Source organism: Salvelinus alpinus, chromosome 8 (genome assembly GCF_045679555.1).
Source record: "Salvelinus alpinus chromosome 8, SLU_Salpinus.1, whole genome shotgun sequence".
NCBI lineage: Eukaryota > Metazoa > Chordata > Actinopteri > Salmoniformes > Salmonidae > Salvelinus > Salvelinus alpinus.
The window spans coordinates 70,057,212-70,072,130 of record NC_092093.1 but is presented as its reverse complement, the minus strand read 5'-3'; the positions used below and the strand labels follow the sequence as shown (position 1 = coordinate 70,072,130).

The following is a 14,919-nucleotide window of genomic DNA, read 5'->3' as shown; positions in this document are numbered from 1 at the left end:
AAATTCAAATGTTGTCTGACTAAGTGGTTTTTTGACAGATCTATTCCTAAATATTTAACACAGTCCTTTACATAAATATTTTCTATTTCTTTATCATCAGAGTCAAATAAACATAAGATTTCACATTTAGAAACATTCAGCATTAATCCTGATGCAATAGAAAATGCATTTATAGTATTAAGGGCATGGGCGACCTGGTCTTTGTCTCTTAAGAAAAGAGTAGTATCATCAGCCAGTTGGGAGATTTTGATTTCTTTGTTAAAAATGGTTAAGACATACAAATTTGCATTATTCAGAATATCTAGAGATAGAAGTTCCACAACCAAAATGAATAAAAATGGCGAAATTGGGCATCCCTGTTGTACACTTCTGTTGATACTGAATCTTTTGGAGGTATTAAGTAGCACAGAACTATTTATATCTTTGTAAAACATGTGAATTACTTTAATAAAATGTTCACCAAATCCAAAAAGTTTAAGAGACCTAAAGAGAAATTCATGTTCAATTGTGTCAAAGGTTTTACAGAAGTTCAAAAATAGGACAACCGCATCTGAGTCAATTGCATCTGAATAATCTATAAGGTCCAAGACTAAACGAATGTTAGTTTATGTGACGGCCCTTCATAAATCCTGTTTGAGTCTCATTTATAATGGTATCTATTCCTTTCTTTAATCTTTTGGCATAAACCAGAGCAATCAATTTGTAATCAACATTTAATAAAGTAATTGGCCTCCAATTGTCAATGAGAGAAGGGTCTTTATCGGGCTTCGGAATCAATGAAATAAGGCCCTGTTTCATAGTGGAGACCATTTCCTCATTTTTAATGCAATCTTGAAACATATTGAAAATCGGGTCTTCTAGTAACTCCCAAAACTGTCTATAGAATTCAATTGACAGGCCATCAGGGCCAGGTGATTTCCCGCTAGTTTTAAACTCTCTTTAGCTGAGTATTTTCATCACCCCTGGTTTCTTAACTTCAGCACCAAACGATGTATCTAAAGCGCGAGAAAACAAGACGAGTAAAAATAGTGAGATCGCGAGACTGGAAGAACCGATTTGGCAACGTGATGAAAGGAATTTTGGTGATTTCTAAAACATTTCATGAATTCAAGCCGTTTATGCACAAAATCTGTCTCAACACGTTAATTGTATAAAAGGCAAACGAAATATATCTTCACAATATACTTTTAAAAAATCGAATCATTGAATGTAATATCAACTTCCCCCTTTTCCTACTTGGTCTCGCCCTCCCCGCCCCGAGATCCTTCTAGAAGTCGCCAGCAGACCAGTGTGACCAGGTGCCTACCAACACTCCACTATTTCACCAGTGAAAGTCTGAATTTCATCCGTGGACACTTCTAAAGTGTCGCCGTCTTTCGGGCAATATGTCCGCTATGGGGCAACTCGCATTCGATGAGTATGGACGGCCGTTCATCATCATCAAAGATCAGGATAAGAAGACTCGCTTATCGGGCCTTGACGCACTGAAGGTACAATGGATTTAGCAAGTCAGCTAGCATGTCACTTCATTCATGCGTCAGGATCTTGTCAAGGCAAATGCAGAACACTTGCAACTTCAGACCCACTTGTTTAGCTAGACAGTTGGCTAGCTAGCGGCATTATAACATTACGGGCCAATGCATATGTTTAGTTCATGTTGTAAAAGTTTGCTAGCTAGCTAGAAAGTTGTAACGTTATTTTTATGGCTAGCTAGCAACTGCATGCTAGTCTGCCCATGTGCTTATTTTCTGAAGACGCCACAGTGAGGCGCGGCTGGTTGTCAAATAAACAATGGAATTCGCTAGATAACATGCCACCAACAGTTCTGTGTTTATCACTTATGAATAAAGTCCAAGAGTTATTTTTTTGAACATGCAGTCATGACATAGCTAGGTAACGTTGGTAAAGTAGTTTAGCGACACAGTTAGTTGAATAGCCTAACTTAGCTGACAATATTTGGCAGTTGCTTCTTGGCAATTAACGAGGAATCTTGATCGTTAATTTCATTTTCACGGACATGGCCATCTAGCCAGTGGGTCCCAGAGATATCTTGATTTTATTTGGTTATAGTTTGACTCCTGCAGAATCCCAGCCTCAGTGAAGAAATAAACGAATGTCCTTTTGTGTTGTGCAGTCTCACATCATGGCAGCAAAGGCAGTTGCCTCAACGCTGAGGACCTCTCTAGGACCAAACGGTAAGCCCGAACAAACACAGACACACTGAAGCTTATTTATTAGATTTTATTTAACTTGGCAAGTCGGTTAAAAACATCCCTTATTTACAATGATGGCCAAACCCTAATGATGCTGGGCCAATTGTCCACTGCCCTATGGGGCTCCCAATCACGTCTGGTTGTGATACAGCCTGGAATCGAACCAGGGTCTGTAGTGACGCCTCTAGGACTGAGTGCCACTTGGGAGCCACATTCGTAAACAGAGCTATAAAGGAACTTCTAGTATTGGTGTGTGCCCAATCCCTCTGATTACTCAACACAGTAATGGCTACCTAAAGTTACACATTCATCGTGTAGTACATTTGATTGCCCACCCCCTTCATTTTTCCTCTTCCTACAGGTCTGGACAAGATGATGGTTGACCGGGATGGAGAGGTGACCGTCACCAATGACGGAGCCACCATCCTCAGCATGATGGATGTGGACCACCAGATCGCCAAGCTCATGGTGGAGCTCTCCAAGTCTCAGGACGACGAGATCGGAGACGGGACCACCGGAGTTGTTGGTACGGGACCCTACAGATTTGAGTCTCTGATTGGTCTGACTCATTAGCTTACTAAATAAACAAATGTGGTCTCTTGCATCGCTATCCTATTATAAAAATTGGATTGTACTCTTCTCCTGGTTCCTTTTTTTGGAGCTAATCTGGACATTGGATTAATGTTGCTCGACGCTGCTCCTCCCCTCCCTTACTCCAGTCACTCTGTCCCCAGTTAGGGTTCTGGCATTGACGGGATACAGCAGCATGGCTTTCTCACTTCTCTCATCTAGGAACTTAATCTTACATGGGGCTTATGAGACAGCTGATCATTTCTAAAAGCCATGCTCAATTCTTTCTATGATAAGCTTATGTTCATCAATGCAAAATCATATTGGTACACATCCTAACTTACTCATCTCCCCTCTCCAGTGCTGGCTGGTGCTCTCCTGGAGGAGGCAGAACAGCTGCTGGACAGGGGCATCCACCCCATCCGTATCTCTGACGGTTACGACCAGGCCGCCAAGATCGCCATCGCGCAGTTGGACAAGATCAGCGAGACCTACCCATACGACCCCAGCAACACGGAACCACTCATCCAGACTGCCATGACCACACTGGGATCCAAAGTGTGAGTCTCACTGGCAGTTAGTGTTTTTTGTGGTCATCATGGCAACTTTCAAGAATTTCATTAATGGTCCAGCTAGCGGTTGCCTTTTTTTTTGCATGTCTACTTCTATTTTTATTTTTAATGGAACCATACAGTCTTTGCACAAAGATGAATGATACACAAATTGATCTGGCCCGTATGGAAAGTAGGATTAAGTTATTATTTGTGAACCTGGTCATTGGTTTCATAAGTTCTCATACAGATTTCTCTCCCCATCTTCCCTTTCTCAGGATCAACCGCTGCCACAGACAGATGGCGGAGATTGCAGTGAACGCCGTCCTGACTGTGGCGGACATGAACCGTAAGGATGTGGACTTTGAGCTGATCAAGATGGAGGGCAAGGTGGGAGGCAAGCTGGAGGATACCCAGCTCATCAAGGGGGTCATCATAGACAAGGAGTTCAGCCATCCTCAGATGCCCAAGGTACACACCACACACAGCTCAGGATAGTTTAATGTAATAGCATTGACATTTAGGTTAGCATGACCTTCATCAGAAGGTAGTGGTACCTTATCCAAGGTACAAACCCAGTCATACAGTTGATACAAACAAGGGTCATGTTAGCACACCTCAGATCCAACAGAGTGTAAACTAGGACCGACTGGATCAGTAACTCCTCTTCCCTTCCCTTACTCCAGTCACTCTGTCCCCAGTGGAGTGGTCTGACATTGACAGGGGATACAGCACCACGGCTATCTCGCCTCTCTCATTTAAGACATTCACCTTAAATTAGGCTTGTGAGAGAGCTGACAATTTCTGTAGATTTAGAGGTATTATTTTTTGTCCATCCAAGTCTGAAGCACCCACTATTTCTTAATTGTATTTAGCCAGATAAATGCTCTTGTACAGTAATTGCCTGTACTCTTTTCCCCTCAGCTCCTGAAAGACACAAAGATGGCCATCCTGACCTGCCCGTTTGAGCCCCCTAAGCCCAAGACCAAGCACAAGCTGGATGTGACCTGTGTGGAGGAATACAAGGCCCTGCAGAAGTATGAGAAGGACAAGTTCCTGGAGATGATCAAACAGGTCAGTTACAGAAACTTTAGGACTTCATATTTCTCTATAGCACAGCTGCATACTGTTAATTCCAGCCATTCAGTCTGGACAACTTAAATATGTGTATATGAAGTTCCCCTTATCTCCTTGAATTTAATCTAATGGAATATGATCTAATCTATAAAATATATACTTTTGTTTTTTTAAACCAGATAGTGGAGTTAACTGAATAATTTGGTGAAATAACATGAATGTGTCAAATGTAGTATTTAAAATAATTTTTCCAGATCAAGGATACCGGCGCTAACCTGGCCATCTGCCAGTGGGGCTTTGATGACGAGGCCAACCACCTGCTGCTGCAGAATGAACTGCCTGCCATTCGCTGGGTCGGAGGGCCTGAGATCGAGGTGATACGTGCACCGTCACACACAAACTACATACAGACATCTTGCCATCTACCTACAAAAAGTTATCAGGGGGGTTCGCCAAAGTATTTCTGAATCGCTAACTTCACTGTTTTCTCCTCCCTCAGCTGATTGCCATAGCGACAGGGGGCCGCATCGTGCCTCGGTTCTCTGAGCTGACTGCTGAGAAGCTGGGCTCAGCCGGTGTCGTTAAGGAGATCTGCTTTGGCACAACCAAGGACCGCATGCTGGTTATCGAGGAGTGCAAGAACTCCAGGGCAGTCACCATCTTCATCCGTGGAGGAAACAAGATGGTGGGTGGACTGGTAGTCTGCTAATGTTGTGTTAAGCGATTATGCTGAGGCAACTGATAATCTGTTAATGTAGACAGCTGTATCTTTAGGTCACAGATGGACACTTCCTGTACCTAAGTGTACAGGCTTTCATTGCAGCCCAGAAGTAACTGTTTAATTTCCCTGTCAGATCATTGAGGAGGCTAAGCGTGCGCTGCATGATGCACTGTGTGTCATCCGTAACCTGGTCAGAGACAACCGCATTGTGTATGGGGGCGGAGCCTCTGAGATTTCCTGTGCCCTCGCTGTCAACCAGGCTGCTGACAAGGTAGTGTGTACACACACACACACACACAGTATCAGGTGAAAGATTAAAACCTTGTATTTGACTGGTATCAAGAGTGTGCCTCGGAGTAACAGTAATAGCCTGATGATTATTCTGAAACAAAGCAATGTGCTCATACCTCCATCTCTCTGCAGTGCCCGTCCCTGGAGCAGTATGCCATGCGTGCATTTGCTGATGCCCTGGAGGTGATCCCCATGGCCCTGGCAGAGAACAGCGGGCTCAACTCCATCCAGACCATGACAGAGGTCCGCGCCAGGCAGGTCACCGAGAACAACCCCGCCCTGGGCATCGACTGTCTGCACCTCAACACCAATGGTAAGGACAGACTCACAACTTGTCAACTGTAAATTTTTGTGTTTATACCCATCTTTTGTATATCCAATATTCACAATGTTAAATGTTTTCATTCACCTATCTAGGGGCTACAGGTAAACACTTAATATGAAGTGTTATATCTTTAATATAGCTGTAATTGTTATTGATGTGGATTATTTTCTCTGTCCTAGACATGAAGCAGCAGCATGTAATTGAGACACTGCATGGGAAGAAGCAGCAGATCTCTCTGGCCACCCAGGTGGTCAAGATGATCCTGAAGATCGATGACATCAGAAGCCCGGGAGAGTCTGAAGACTAAGGACCCCCACCTAGCCATGGACCCCCACCTAGCCACCTACCCCCACTGAGCTCGTGCCTGTCTCAGCCCAGTCTTCTAGGATTTATCAGACTTCTAATCTAGAATGAGGTGTTCTAGAATTACTGCTTTAGAATGTTCTAGAACTCTACTCTGCAAAGTTCTAGAATTTGTCCGTGTTCTAGAATGTTAAATGTCCTAGGCCTTTAGGCACTTGTCCAGCACAGTGTCCAACCTTGCGTACTGTTATTTATCATTTGATACTGAAACCGCCGCCCCCCCCCCAAGCTGAAGTCATCAATAAAATGTTGGTCTGTGAAATTTCTCTTTTGTGTGGGTTTTCACCCAATATGAGTTCACTTGTCACTATTGCTTTGTAGGTAATAATTATATGCACCGTGTCAAACACATTTAATTCATATGAGATGGTAGGCACATGGAAGCTTTGCTCTCAGACATGCTCTGGTACATTTGATGTTGAGTACGGTATTAAATTTTTTGCACCTCTCTTTGGGCTGTATGGGTCAGTGTAGTTCGTACATGCATAATAAGTCATTACTGTCTTGCCACAAACCCTAGTTTAAAAGCAATTTTCCTTACATTTCACCACAGGTGGTCCAGCCCACTAGCAAATTAAGTTGAGACAATGATCTTCAGCCCCTCCCATTTAAGTGACAGCTAGCAAGAGGCCTGCCCAGCATTATCCAATGAGGTTGCAGGGCTGGCCCAACAGCTCAGTGGACACAGCAATGGTGTGAGTTTCTGGGACCACATTTGGCTCGTCAGAACTACTGGCAAAAAAAACAATCTAACTACAATTTTTCACAGCCACAGTTTGCCTAATTAATTACTGCAAAGCCAGTACTTTGTTTCACAGTAAACAAATTAAGAAAATGCCATCACAAAAATGTAAAAATCTTTGACGCCATAATGGGTATTCAGTTACTTGGTCTAGTTTTGAAATGTTTGATGGCATCAGGATACAGTACTATCAACGGTGAGAGGGAAAAATACTTCATGGTTATGAGAACATTTGATCTTGGATGGGGTGGGGGCAACAAACATTCTGAACTCACCATGAGGGTTACCTTGGGTGCTGTGGGTCTGCTTACGCTCACATCCATACCCACACATGCAGTCAGAGCCCTTATCTTTTGGGGGTCCTAAGCAACATTCTGATGGGGGATCCCCCCCACCTTGTGACCTAAACATTTTGGCGGCCCCCTCTTCACAGTGGAGAGAAGTTTTAGAGTAAATTTCCTGCAATTCTCAACATTTTGCCGATGGGCGTAGAGAAAATGTTGCAGTTTTAAAGCTAATCTATTCTAAACACAAAAGGGGAGCAGCCAGTTGCCCACCCCTGGTCTAGGACGCTCTAACCTCCTGACTCTTCAGTTGAGCTCAATATAACATTTCTCTCACACAGGGAAGAGCAGCAAGCCATTGAAGGTGTTGCGCAACCAAGAAGAACCAGCCAGCACATGCTCTTTGGGGAGACGCATGTAGACCACCTCCCCCTCTTCCAGCTCTAGAGACAATGCATGAGATATACAGTTGAAGTCAGAATTTTACATACACTTAGGTTGGAGTCATTAAAACTCATTTTTCAACCACTCCACAAATTTCTTGTTAACAAAGTATAGTTTTGGCAAGTCGGTTGTGACATCTACTTTGTGCATGACAAGTAATTTTTCCAACAATTTTTAACAGACAGATTATTTCACTTATAATTCACTGTATCACAATTCCAGCGGATCTGAAGTTTACATACACTAAGTTGACTGTGCCTTTAAACAACTTGGGAAATTCCAGAAAATGTCATAGCTTTAGAAGCTTTCGATAGGCTAATTGACATCATTTGAGTCCATTTGAGGTGTACCTGTGGATGTATTTCAAGGCCTAACTTCAAACTCAGTGCCTCTTTGCTTGACATCATGGGAAAATCAAAAGAAATCAGCCAAGACCTCAGAAAAAATATTGTAGACCTCCACAAGTCTGGTTCATCTTTGGGAGCAAGTTCCAAACGCCTAAAGTTACCACGTTCATCTGTACAAACAATAGTACGCAAGTATAAACACCATGGGACCATGCAGCCGTCATATCGCTCAGGAAGGAGACGCGTTCTGTCTCCTAGAGATGAACGTACTTTGGTGCGAAAAGTGCAAATCAATCCCAGAAAAACAGCAAAGGACCTTGTGAAGATGCTGGAGGAAATAGGTACAAAAGTATCGATATCCACAGTAAAACGAGTCCTATATCGACATAACCTGAAAGGCTGCTCAGCAAGGAAGAAGCCACTGCTCCAAACCCACCATAAAAAAAGCCAGACTACTGTTTCCAACTGCACATGGGGACAAATATTGTACTTTTGGAGAAATGTCCTCTGGTCTGATGAAACAAAAATGGAACTGTTTGGCCATAATGACCATCATTATGTTTGAGGAAAAAGGGGGACGCTTGCAAGCCGAAGAACATCATCCCAACCGTGAAGCACGGGGGTGGCAGCATCATGTTGTGGGGGTGCTTTGCTGCAGGAGGGACTGGTGCACTTCACAAAATAGATGGCATCATGAAAAAGGAAAATTATATGGATATATTGAAGCAACATCTCAAGACCTCAGTCAGGAAGTTAAAGCTTGGTTGCAAATGGCTCTTCCAAATGGACAATGACCCCAAGCATACTCCCAAAGTTGTGACAAAATGGCTTAAGGACAACAAAGTCAAGGTATTGGAGTGGCCATCACAAAGCCCTGACCTCAATCCCATAGAAAATGTGTGGGCAGAACTGAAAATGCGTGTGTGAGCAAGGAGGCCTACAAACCTGGCTCAGTTACACCAGCTCTGTCAGGAGGAATGGGACAAAATTCACCCAACTTATTGTGGGAAGCTTGTGGAAGGCTACCTAAAACATTTGACCCAAGTTAAACAATTTAAAGGCAATGCTACCAAATACTAATTGAGTGTATGTAAACTTCTGACCAACTGGGAATGTGATGAAAGAAATAAAAGCTGAAATAAATCATTATCTCTACTATTATTCTGACATTTCACATTCTTAAAATAAAGTGGTGATCCTAACTGACCTAAGACAGGGACATTTTACCAGGATTAAATGTTAGGAAATGTGAAAAACTGAGTTTAAATATATTTGGCTAAGTATGTATGTAATCTTCCGAATTCAACTGTATACTCATCGCCCCCATAATGATTGTACTCATGAGGAAACATAATACTCTGTCTGTTCTTATAGTTTCACACACATGGTTCCTAAATTACGGTGATCCATAGCAGTGAATCTGAAGTAGTAGACTCCTCTCACTGGTGCAGTGAAGATGCCTGCATCAGAGGAGAAGCAGGGAGACATCAACATTCTCCATTTCTGATAGACACTGCAGGACTGTCAGTCATTACATTCATACTCTGTCTATGAATATGAGAGAGCAGCCGATTATGACTTTAAAGCTTGAACCTCTCAGTAGAGGTTGTTCACTCCTATCATTGGCGACCCATCATTCAGGACTGGTGGGGCTTGTTTTGCATGTTTTTTTGGCATTAATACGTGTCACATCAGTTGGCAAACAATGTAAAATATTTTTTTTAAATCATTGTGTTAATAAAGCCACATACAAACATGGTCTATTTTTTTGCTTTCTTGCATAATGCAGCTCCAAAATGCAAATGTTTCAGCCTAGCTCAGTGCTTTCTGAGCTTTTCTACGTCACCGCAAAATCTACAGGGAGAACTCAAAAATTCAAGCTCCTTGGTTGCTGCCATAGAGTTTCATTTGAAGTGCCCATCCAAGAAGGCTCAAGGTCATTGTCCACAGATAAAATGACGTCAAATCACGTTATATCAACTGTAGCTTTGTTTGGACTGATCATGTCAACATCATACTTTCAAAATCTTAGCTAGCAAGCTAGACAAGCAGTCATCTTCATGAATCACGTCGACAATCTACTGGTAAATCCTTTTCAATCCTTGTCATATGAAGAGAAATTATAGATAAAACGTATCGGTGCTCATCGGCCATTGGAAATAAACATTACACAACAAGTTGGAAATCGCAAATTCAACAATGAGTGGTTTGGAAGGAATCCGTGGCTAACTGCAAGTGCTGCAAAGCAATCACTAGCTTGCTATTCAGTGGAGTGGGTGCGTGGTCCAAGTCTGGGTTTAAGGGTCTCTTTTCTAAGCTTAAAAGAATAAACATTCGGGTTCCCCGAGTGGCGCAGCGGTCTAAGGCACTGCATCACAGTGTTAGAGGCATCACTACAGACCCAGGTTCCATAGGGAGTCCCATAGGGCGGCGCACAATTGGCCCAGCGCTGTCTGGGTTAGGGGAGGGTTTGGCAGGGGGGGCTTTACTTGGCTCATCGCTCTCTAGCGACTCCTTGTGGCGGTCCGGGTGCCTGCAGGTTGACCTCGGTTGTCTGGTGAACGGTGTTTCCTCCGACACATTGGTACGGCTGGCTTCCGGGTTAAGTGGGCAGGTGTTAAGAAGCGTGGTTTAGCGGGTCATGTTTTGGAGGACGCATGACTCGACCTTCGCCTCCCGAGCCCGTTGGGGAGTTGCAGCGATGAGACAAGATCGAAATTGGGAAGAAAAAGCGTAAAATACAAAAAAAAAGATAATCATTCAACACTATGGACCAGAAAAGGTTGAATACATTGGCCATGGTGTCAATCCAGCATGACTTCTGCCACATTCAAAACAAATGGAAACTTGGAACTGGAAAATCTCAGACTTCCGTGAGTTCAAAACAACTGGGAACTCGGAAAAAAACAAGCTCCTATTGGGAAAATAAGTTTTGAACGGTCATCCAACTCGGAATTCTAAGTCGGGAACTCCAACCTGAAGATCACTGACGTCATGATTCAACCTTGTTTTTTTCAGAGTTCCCAGTTGTCTTTAAAGTACCCTAAATCCAGAGAATTCTGGATGACAAAGTTTGATGACAAAATTTGCCCACAAGGAGCGCTGCACCACCTTCCTGTTCAAGTGAGCACAGCACAACAAGGTAAGTCCAAAAATGTATTGTACGCTGCTGCATAACTTATGTAATATGTCAGGGAGATATGTATACTGTAGCTAAGAAAGTAATACTAAGTGTATGTTGTGTAGTAAGCTGTTAGTAGCCCATGTGCCTCACCCTAATAATTTGGTCCCTTTCCCCCTCATAACTTAGTCTACTGTTCTGACTTGGTGGTGCACATGTAGCCTATAGCCTGTTTTAGAGAAATGTAATCATCATATATTGTAAGACCTTTCATTGTCTGTTTATATGCCCCCTTTATTTTTCCTATGGTTCTGACTTGGTGTACATGGAGAATACTGTAAAAACGGCCCATGTTCTAAATTCTGTCACTGTACATTTCAAAAGTGCTAAACAAATAGGTATATTGACTACATCCGTCCTAGCTCGAAATTACGAATTGCCTCTTATCCACTCTTCGTCCCCTTATGCCATAGTTTGTTCATCTCAACTAGGAAACCAGTAGGAAACCACATTTGTTTTAGCAAGTCAGCCATATCAGCTATGTTTTTTAAAAGGCAGTAAATGAGGCTGAATTAACTTTTTCGCTGCCAGACCAGGCTCTGCTGATAGCCAGGTGTAGCGGTGGTAAGGATTCACTCCATGGTGCTGAAAAGAAAGCTCTGCTGTTGGGACAGCTTTATGTCGGCCCTAACAGTTTGTGGGCACCGTTTGTCACCGTTATAGTGCAATTAATGTATTGTTTAGTGTTGTGTTTTGTAGTAGCTTTGCTGGCATGCATAATGTTTGTTATTGTTGAGTTTGCCCCACCAAGATTGACATGCTAAAATCGCGACTGACTCCTATTCATAGAGGACACAAGTCATTGTTCTTGTTTTCTGTGTGTATACCTATACTTGTTCTTTACAATCTGATGGCACTGTAATGGCACAACTAATACTTTTTGAAGTAGTAGTAGTATGCACTACTATACCAGTAACTGAGTTGTAGGCCGTGCCGATGTTGGTGATGACTTTACTGTAGATGAGCGGGATTTCAGTACTGAAAGGTCCCAACAGTCCATCACCTAAATCAACAGAGAAGGCCTGTAAACACAGGAGAGTGAAATAAAAAAATGTACATTATAATTTACTTAAGTGTAATTAAAGTTAAATATAAATCATGTTTTATCTGGTTGTCTTTTATGCATTTTATCCAAATCTTAAAGCAAACTATAACTTTAAAATCCAAATGTGGATGAATAAACATGAGGAAAGGTTTGTCTGCATCGGTTACCTGCATTCTGTCTCTTCAGCTCTTCCACCTCCCTCTCACTGGTACTCTGGCCTCCAAGGCTGTGGTTTAACAGAAAACATATGCAAAAGCGAACTTGAATTTAGTTATCCTGACCATTTTTAAGGTGATGGTTTCATTATGTCAAAGTCCTCCTAGTACTTGTGTTTTCACTCTCACTGGCTGTCACTGGCCACCAGGGCTGACATAACATGAAAGAAAATATGATTACTGAACAAAGTTAAACCATAATATCAAACATTACTCAAATGCAGTAAATGTATAATTTCTAACTGATGACATCTCTGTGACATTTACCTGCATTCTGTTTCTCCAGCTCCTCCACCTTGTTCTTCTGGAGCTGCAGTTCAGTCTTGGCGACACTCTGCTCCTCTCTAAGAGCCGTCGCCTCGTTTTCACTGGCTGTCACTCTGGCCCACATGGCTGGCAGTTCAGCTGCTTGTGCTGAAATTATGTCATTTTGACAATCAGTTCTCAAAAATTGTTAATCTTTCACTGATATGACCTCATAATGCCCATAATCAGCCAATTACCTGCATTCTCCCCCTCACTGTTCCTCAGTCTGCCCTCCGTGTTCCTCAGCTCCACTCATTTTGAGCGGCGAGGTTGGTAGACTGTGTTTAACCCTGTTAAGTGATGTCTTTCTCTCTGACCCCTCCACTCTCTCCCTGACTCCATGCCCAAGACAGACAGAACAGCAACACCAGCAGAGAAGAGCACCCCTAATTCTGAAATGGCACCTCTTCAGAAATGATGTAGTCTATGAGGCTCTGCCCCCTTATTTATATACACTCACAACGTAGTGAGCCGCTGCATGACAATTTAACATGTTTCCGACTCGCTGATTGGACAGAAAACCTTGCCAAAGATGATGTCATAGCAGGTCTCTTGTATCTGATGTTCTTTAAGACTGTGGGAGAAATGAACCTGTGCTTTGTCCCAAAGTAACCCCCTATGTGTACACAATGCACCTCTAGTCTACACCTATGTCTGGAGAGAATACTCAGCGCCAGTCTGAATACAGAACAAGATTACCTTCTAGTGGTTCGGGTTTGGAACTGCAGGTTCTGAGCACATGACATAAGGCATGATGGAGCCTCTCATTGATGATGTTGATCAGAGCCTCAATAATAACCAACACTGCACTATGTACAAAACAATGTTTCACTGTCCCAGGTCACCTCATCTATCCACTACTTTGTTTCACAGTATAGAATAGTAAGAAGTCATAGGTACAAGGAGAGACATAAAGCCTTTATCTGTTTATTCATACTAATGAGAAGAACAGTTATGTATGGTAATTAGAAGCCCTCATCTAACTTCACTTGAGATAGAAACATTTCCCCCTCACACAGGAGAGAGCAGGAAACCACTGAAGGTGTTGAAGTTATTACTATTATCATAGAGCCTCCTGTCTGAGGGTAGACCTCACCCCCCTCCTACAGCTCTAGAGAGAATGCATTTGAAATATGCACATTCTAGCCATGTGAATCGATATTGATATTCTCATTAAACATAGCTCTGAGGTCATTGTGATTTAGCTTTACACCCATGTTATGTCCAAGATATTCTATAGTAGTGAATGTGAGGTAGTAGACTCATCTCACTGGTGCTGTGAATATGCCTGCATCAGAGAAGCAGGGGGGCCAGCACTGCCCACTTTTCTATGTTACAGTAAACTGTTCAGTGTGTGTTGATTAGTGTTGCCTGGTGCTGTGAAGATGATATTTATATTTAATTGCCTTTGGGTTGTAGGCCCTGCCGGTGTTGGTGATGACTCTACTGTAGACCAGTGTGGTGTCAGTATTGAAAGGTCCTACAGTTTCTGAATCAGTCAAACCTGCAGAGAAGGCCACATTTGGCCTGTCTGTGAACACAGGGCAGTCAGCTGGCTGATTAATCAACTGATTTCTTTTTGAAGAGAAGATAGGCTACTGCACATAGAAAATATATGCAGGGCTCATAAAACAAATTTGTTTTCGTGGTAACAAAGATGGAGACAAAATTACTGTTGATCTTCCTAAACAAATAAAAAATGTTATTTTGTAATACATTCACATTTAATGAATTACCTTGTTCAGTTTCAGGTCATTACTTGCCTTCTCACTCTGACTGATTCAGTCTGGTCCTCATAGCTGACAGTTCAGCTGTTTACCCTGAAATAATGGGAAGATGTTCATTTCTTCTTTATGTCAGGGGTGGTGGTGGTCTGACCGGTCGTCTGTTTGTGAGTCATCTCTGTAGCTTCAGTCATTTGGCTCTCGATCTGAACCTCTCTCACCCTGCTCTCCCTCCCTCCCTTCCCTGACCCTGCTGAGTGATGTCATCCTGTCTGACCCCTCCACTCTCTCCCTGAGCCCATGCCCCAGACAGACAGAACAGCAACACCAGCAGAGCTAAAGCACCCCTAATTCTGAAATGGCACCTCTTCAGAAATTACATAGTCTATGAGGCTCTGTCCTCTTATTTATATACACAGACTGTACATAACGTTAGAAACACCTTCCTAATACTGAGTTGTACCCCCATTTGCTCTCGGAACAGCCTCAATTCGTCAGGGCATGGACTCTACAAGGTGTC

At 42.8% G+C, this 14,919-nt stretch overlaps 1 protein-coding gene and 1 non-coding gene across 2 annotated transcripts; both read left to right on the top strand.

The window, feature by feature from the left end:
* Positions 1 to 1,243: 1,243 nt before the first annotated feature.
* On the top strand, positions 1,244 to 6,373 carry LOC139583620 (T-complex protein 1 subunit epsilon). Its single transcript, XM_071414894.1, has 11 exons — positions 1,244 to 1,490; positions 2,135 to 2,195; positions 2,575 to 2,739; positions 3,145 to 3,343; positions 3,613 to 3,805; positions 4,259 to 4,408; positions 4,666 to 4,785; positions 4,911 to 5,096; positions 5,266 to 5,403; positions 5,556 to 5,736; positions 5,928 to 6,373. Exons 1-11 carry the CDS (start codon positions 1,386 to 1,388, stop codon positions 6,053 to 6,055), a joined length of 1,626 nt encoding a protein of 541 aa, XP_071270995.1. The 5' UTR covers positions 1,244 to 1,385; the 3' UTR covers positions 6,056 to 6,373.
* On the top strand, positions 4,001 to 4,136 carry LOC139583887 (small nucleolar RNA SNORA49). The gene has a single exon (XR_011676646.1). It is a non-coding gene; the product is annotated as a small nucleolar RNA SNORA49 (small nucleolar RNA).
* Positions 6,374 to 14,919: the final 8,546 nt, after the last annotated feature.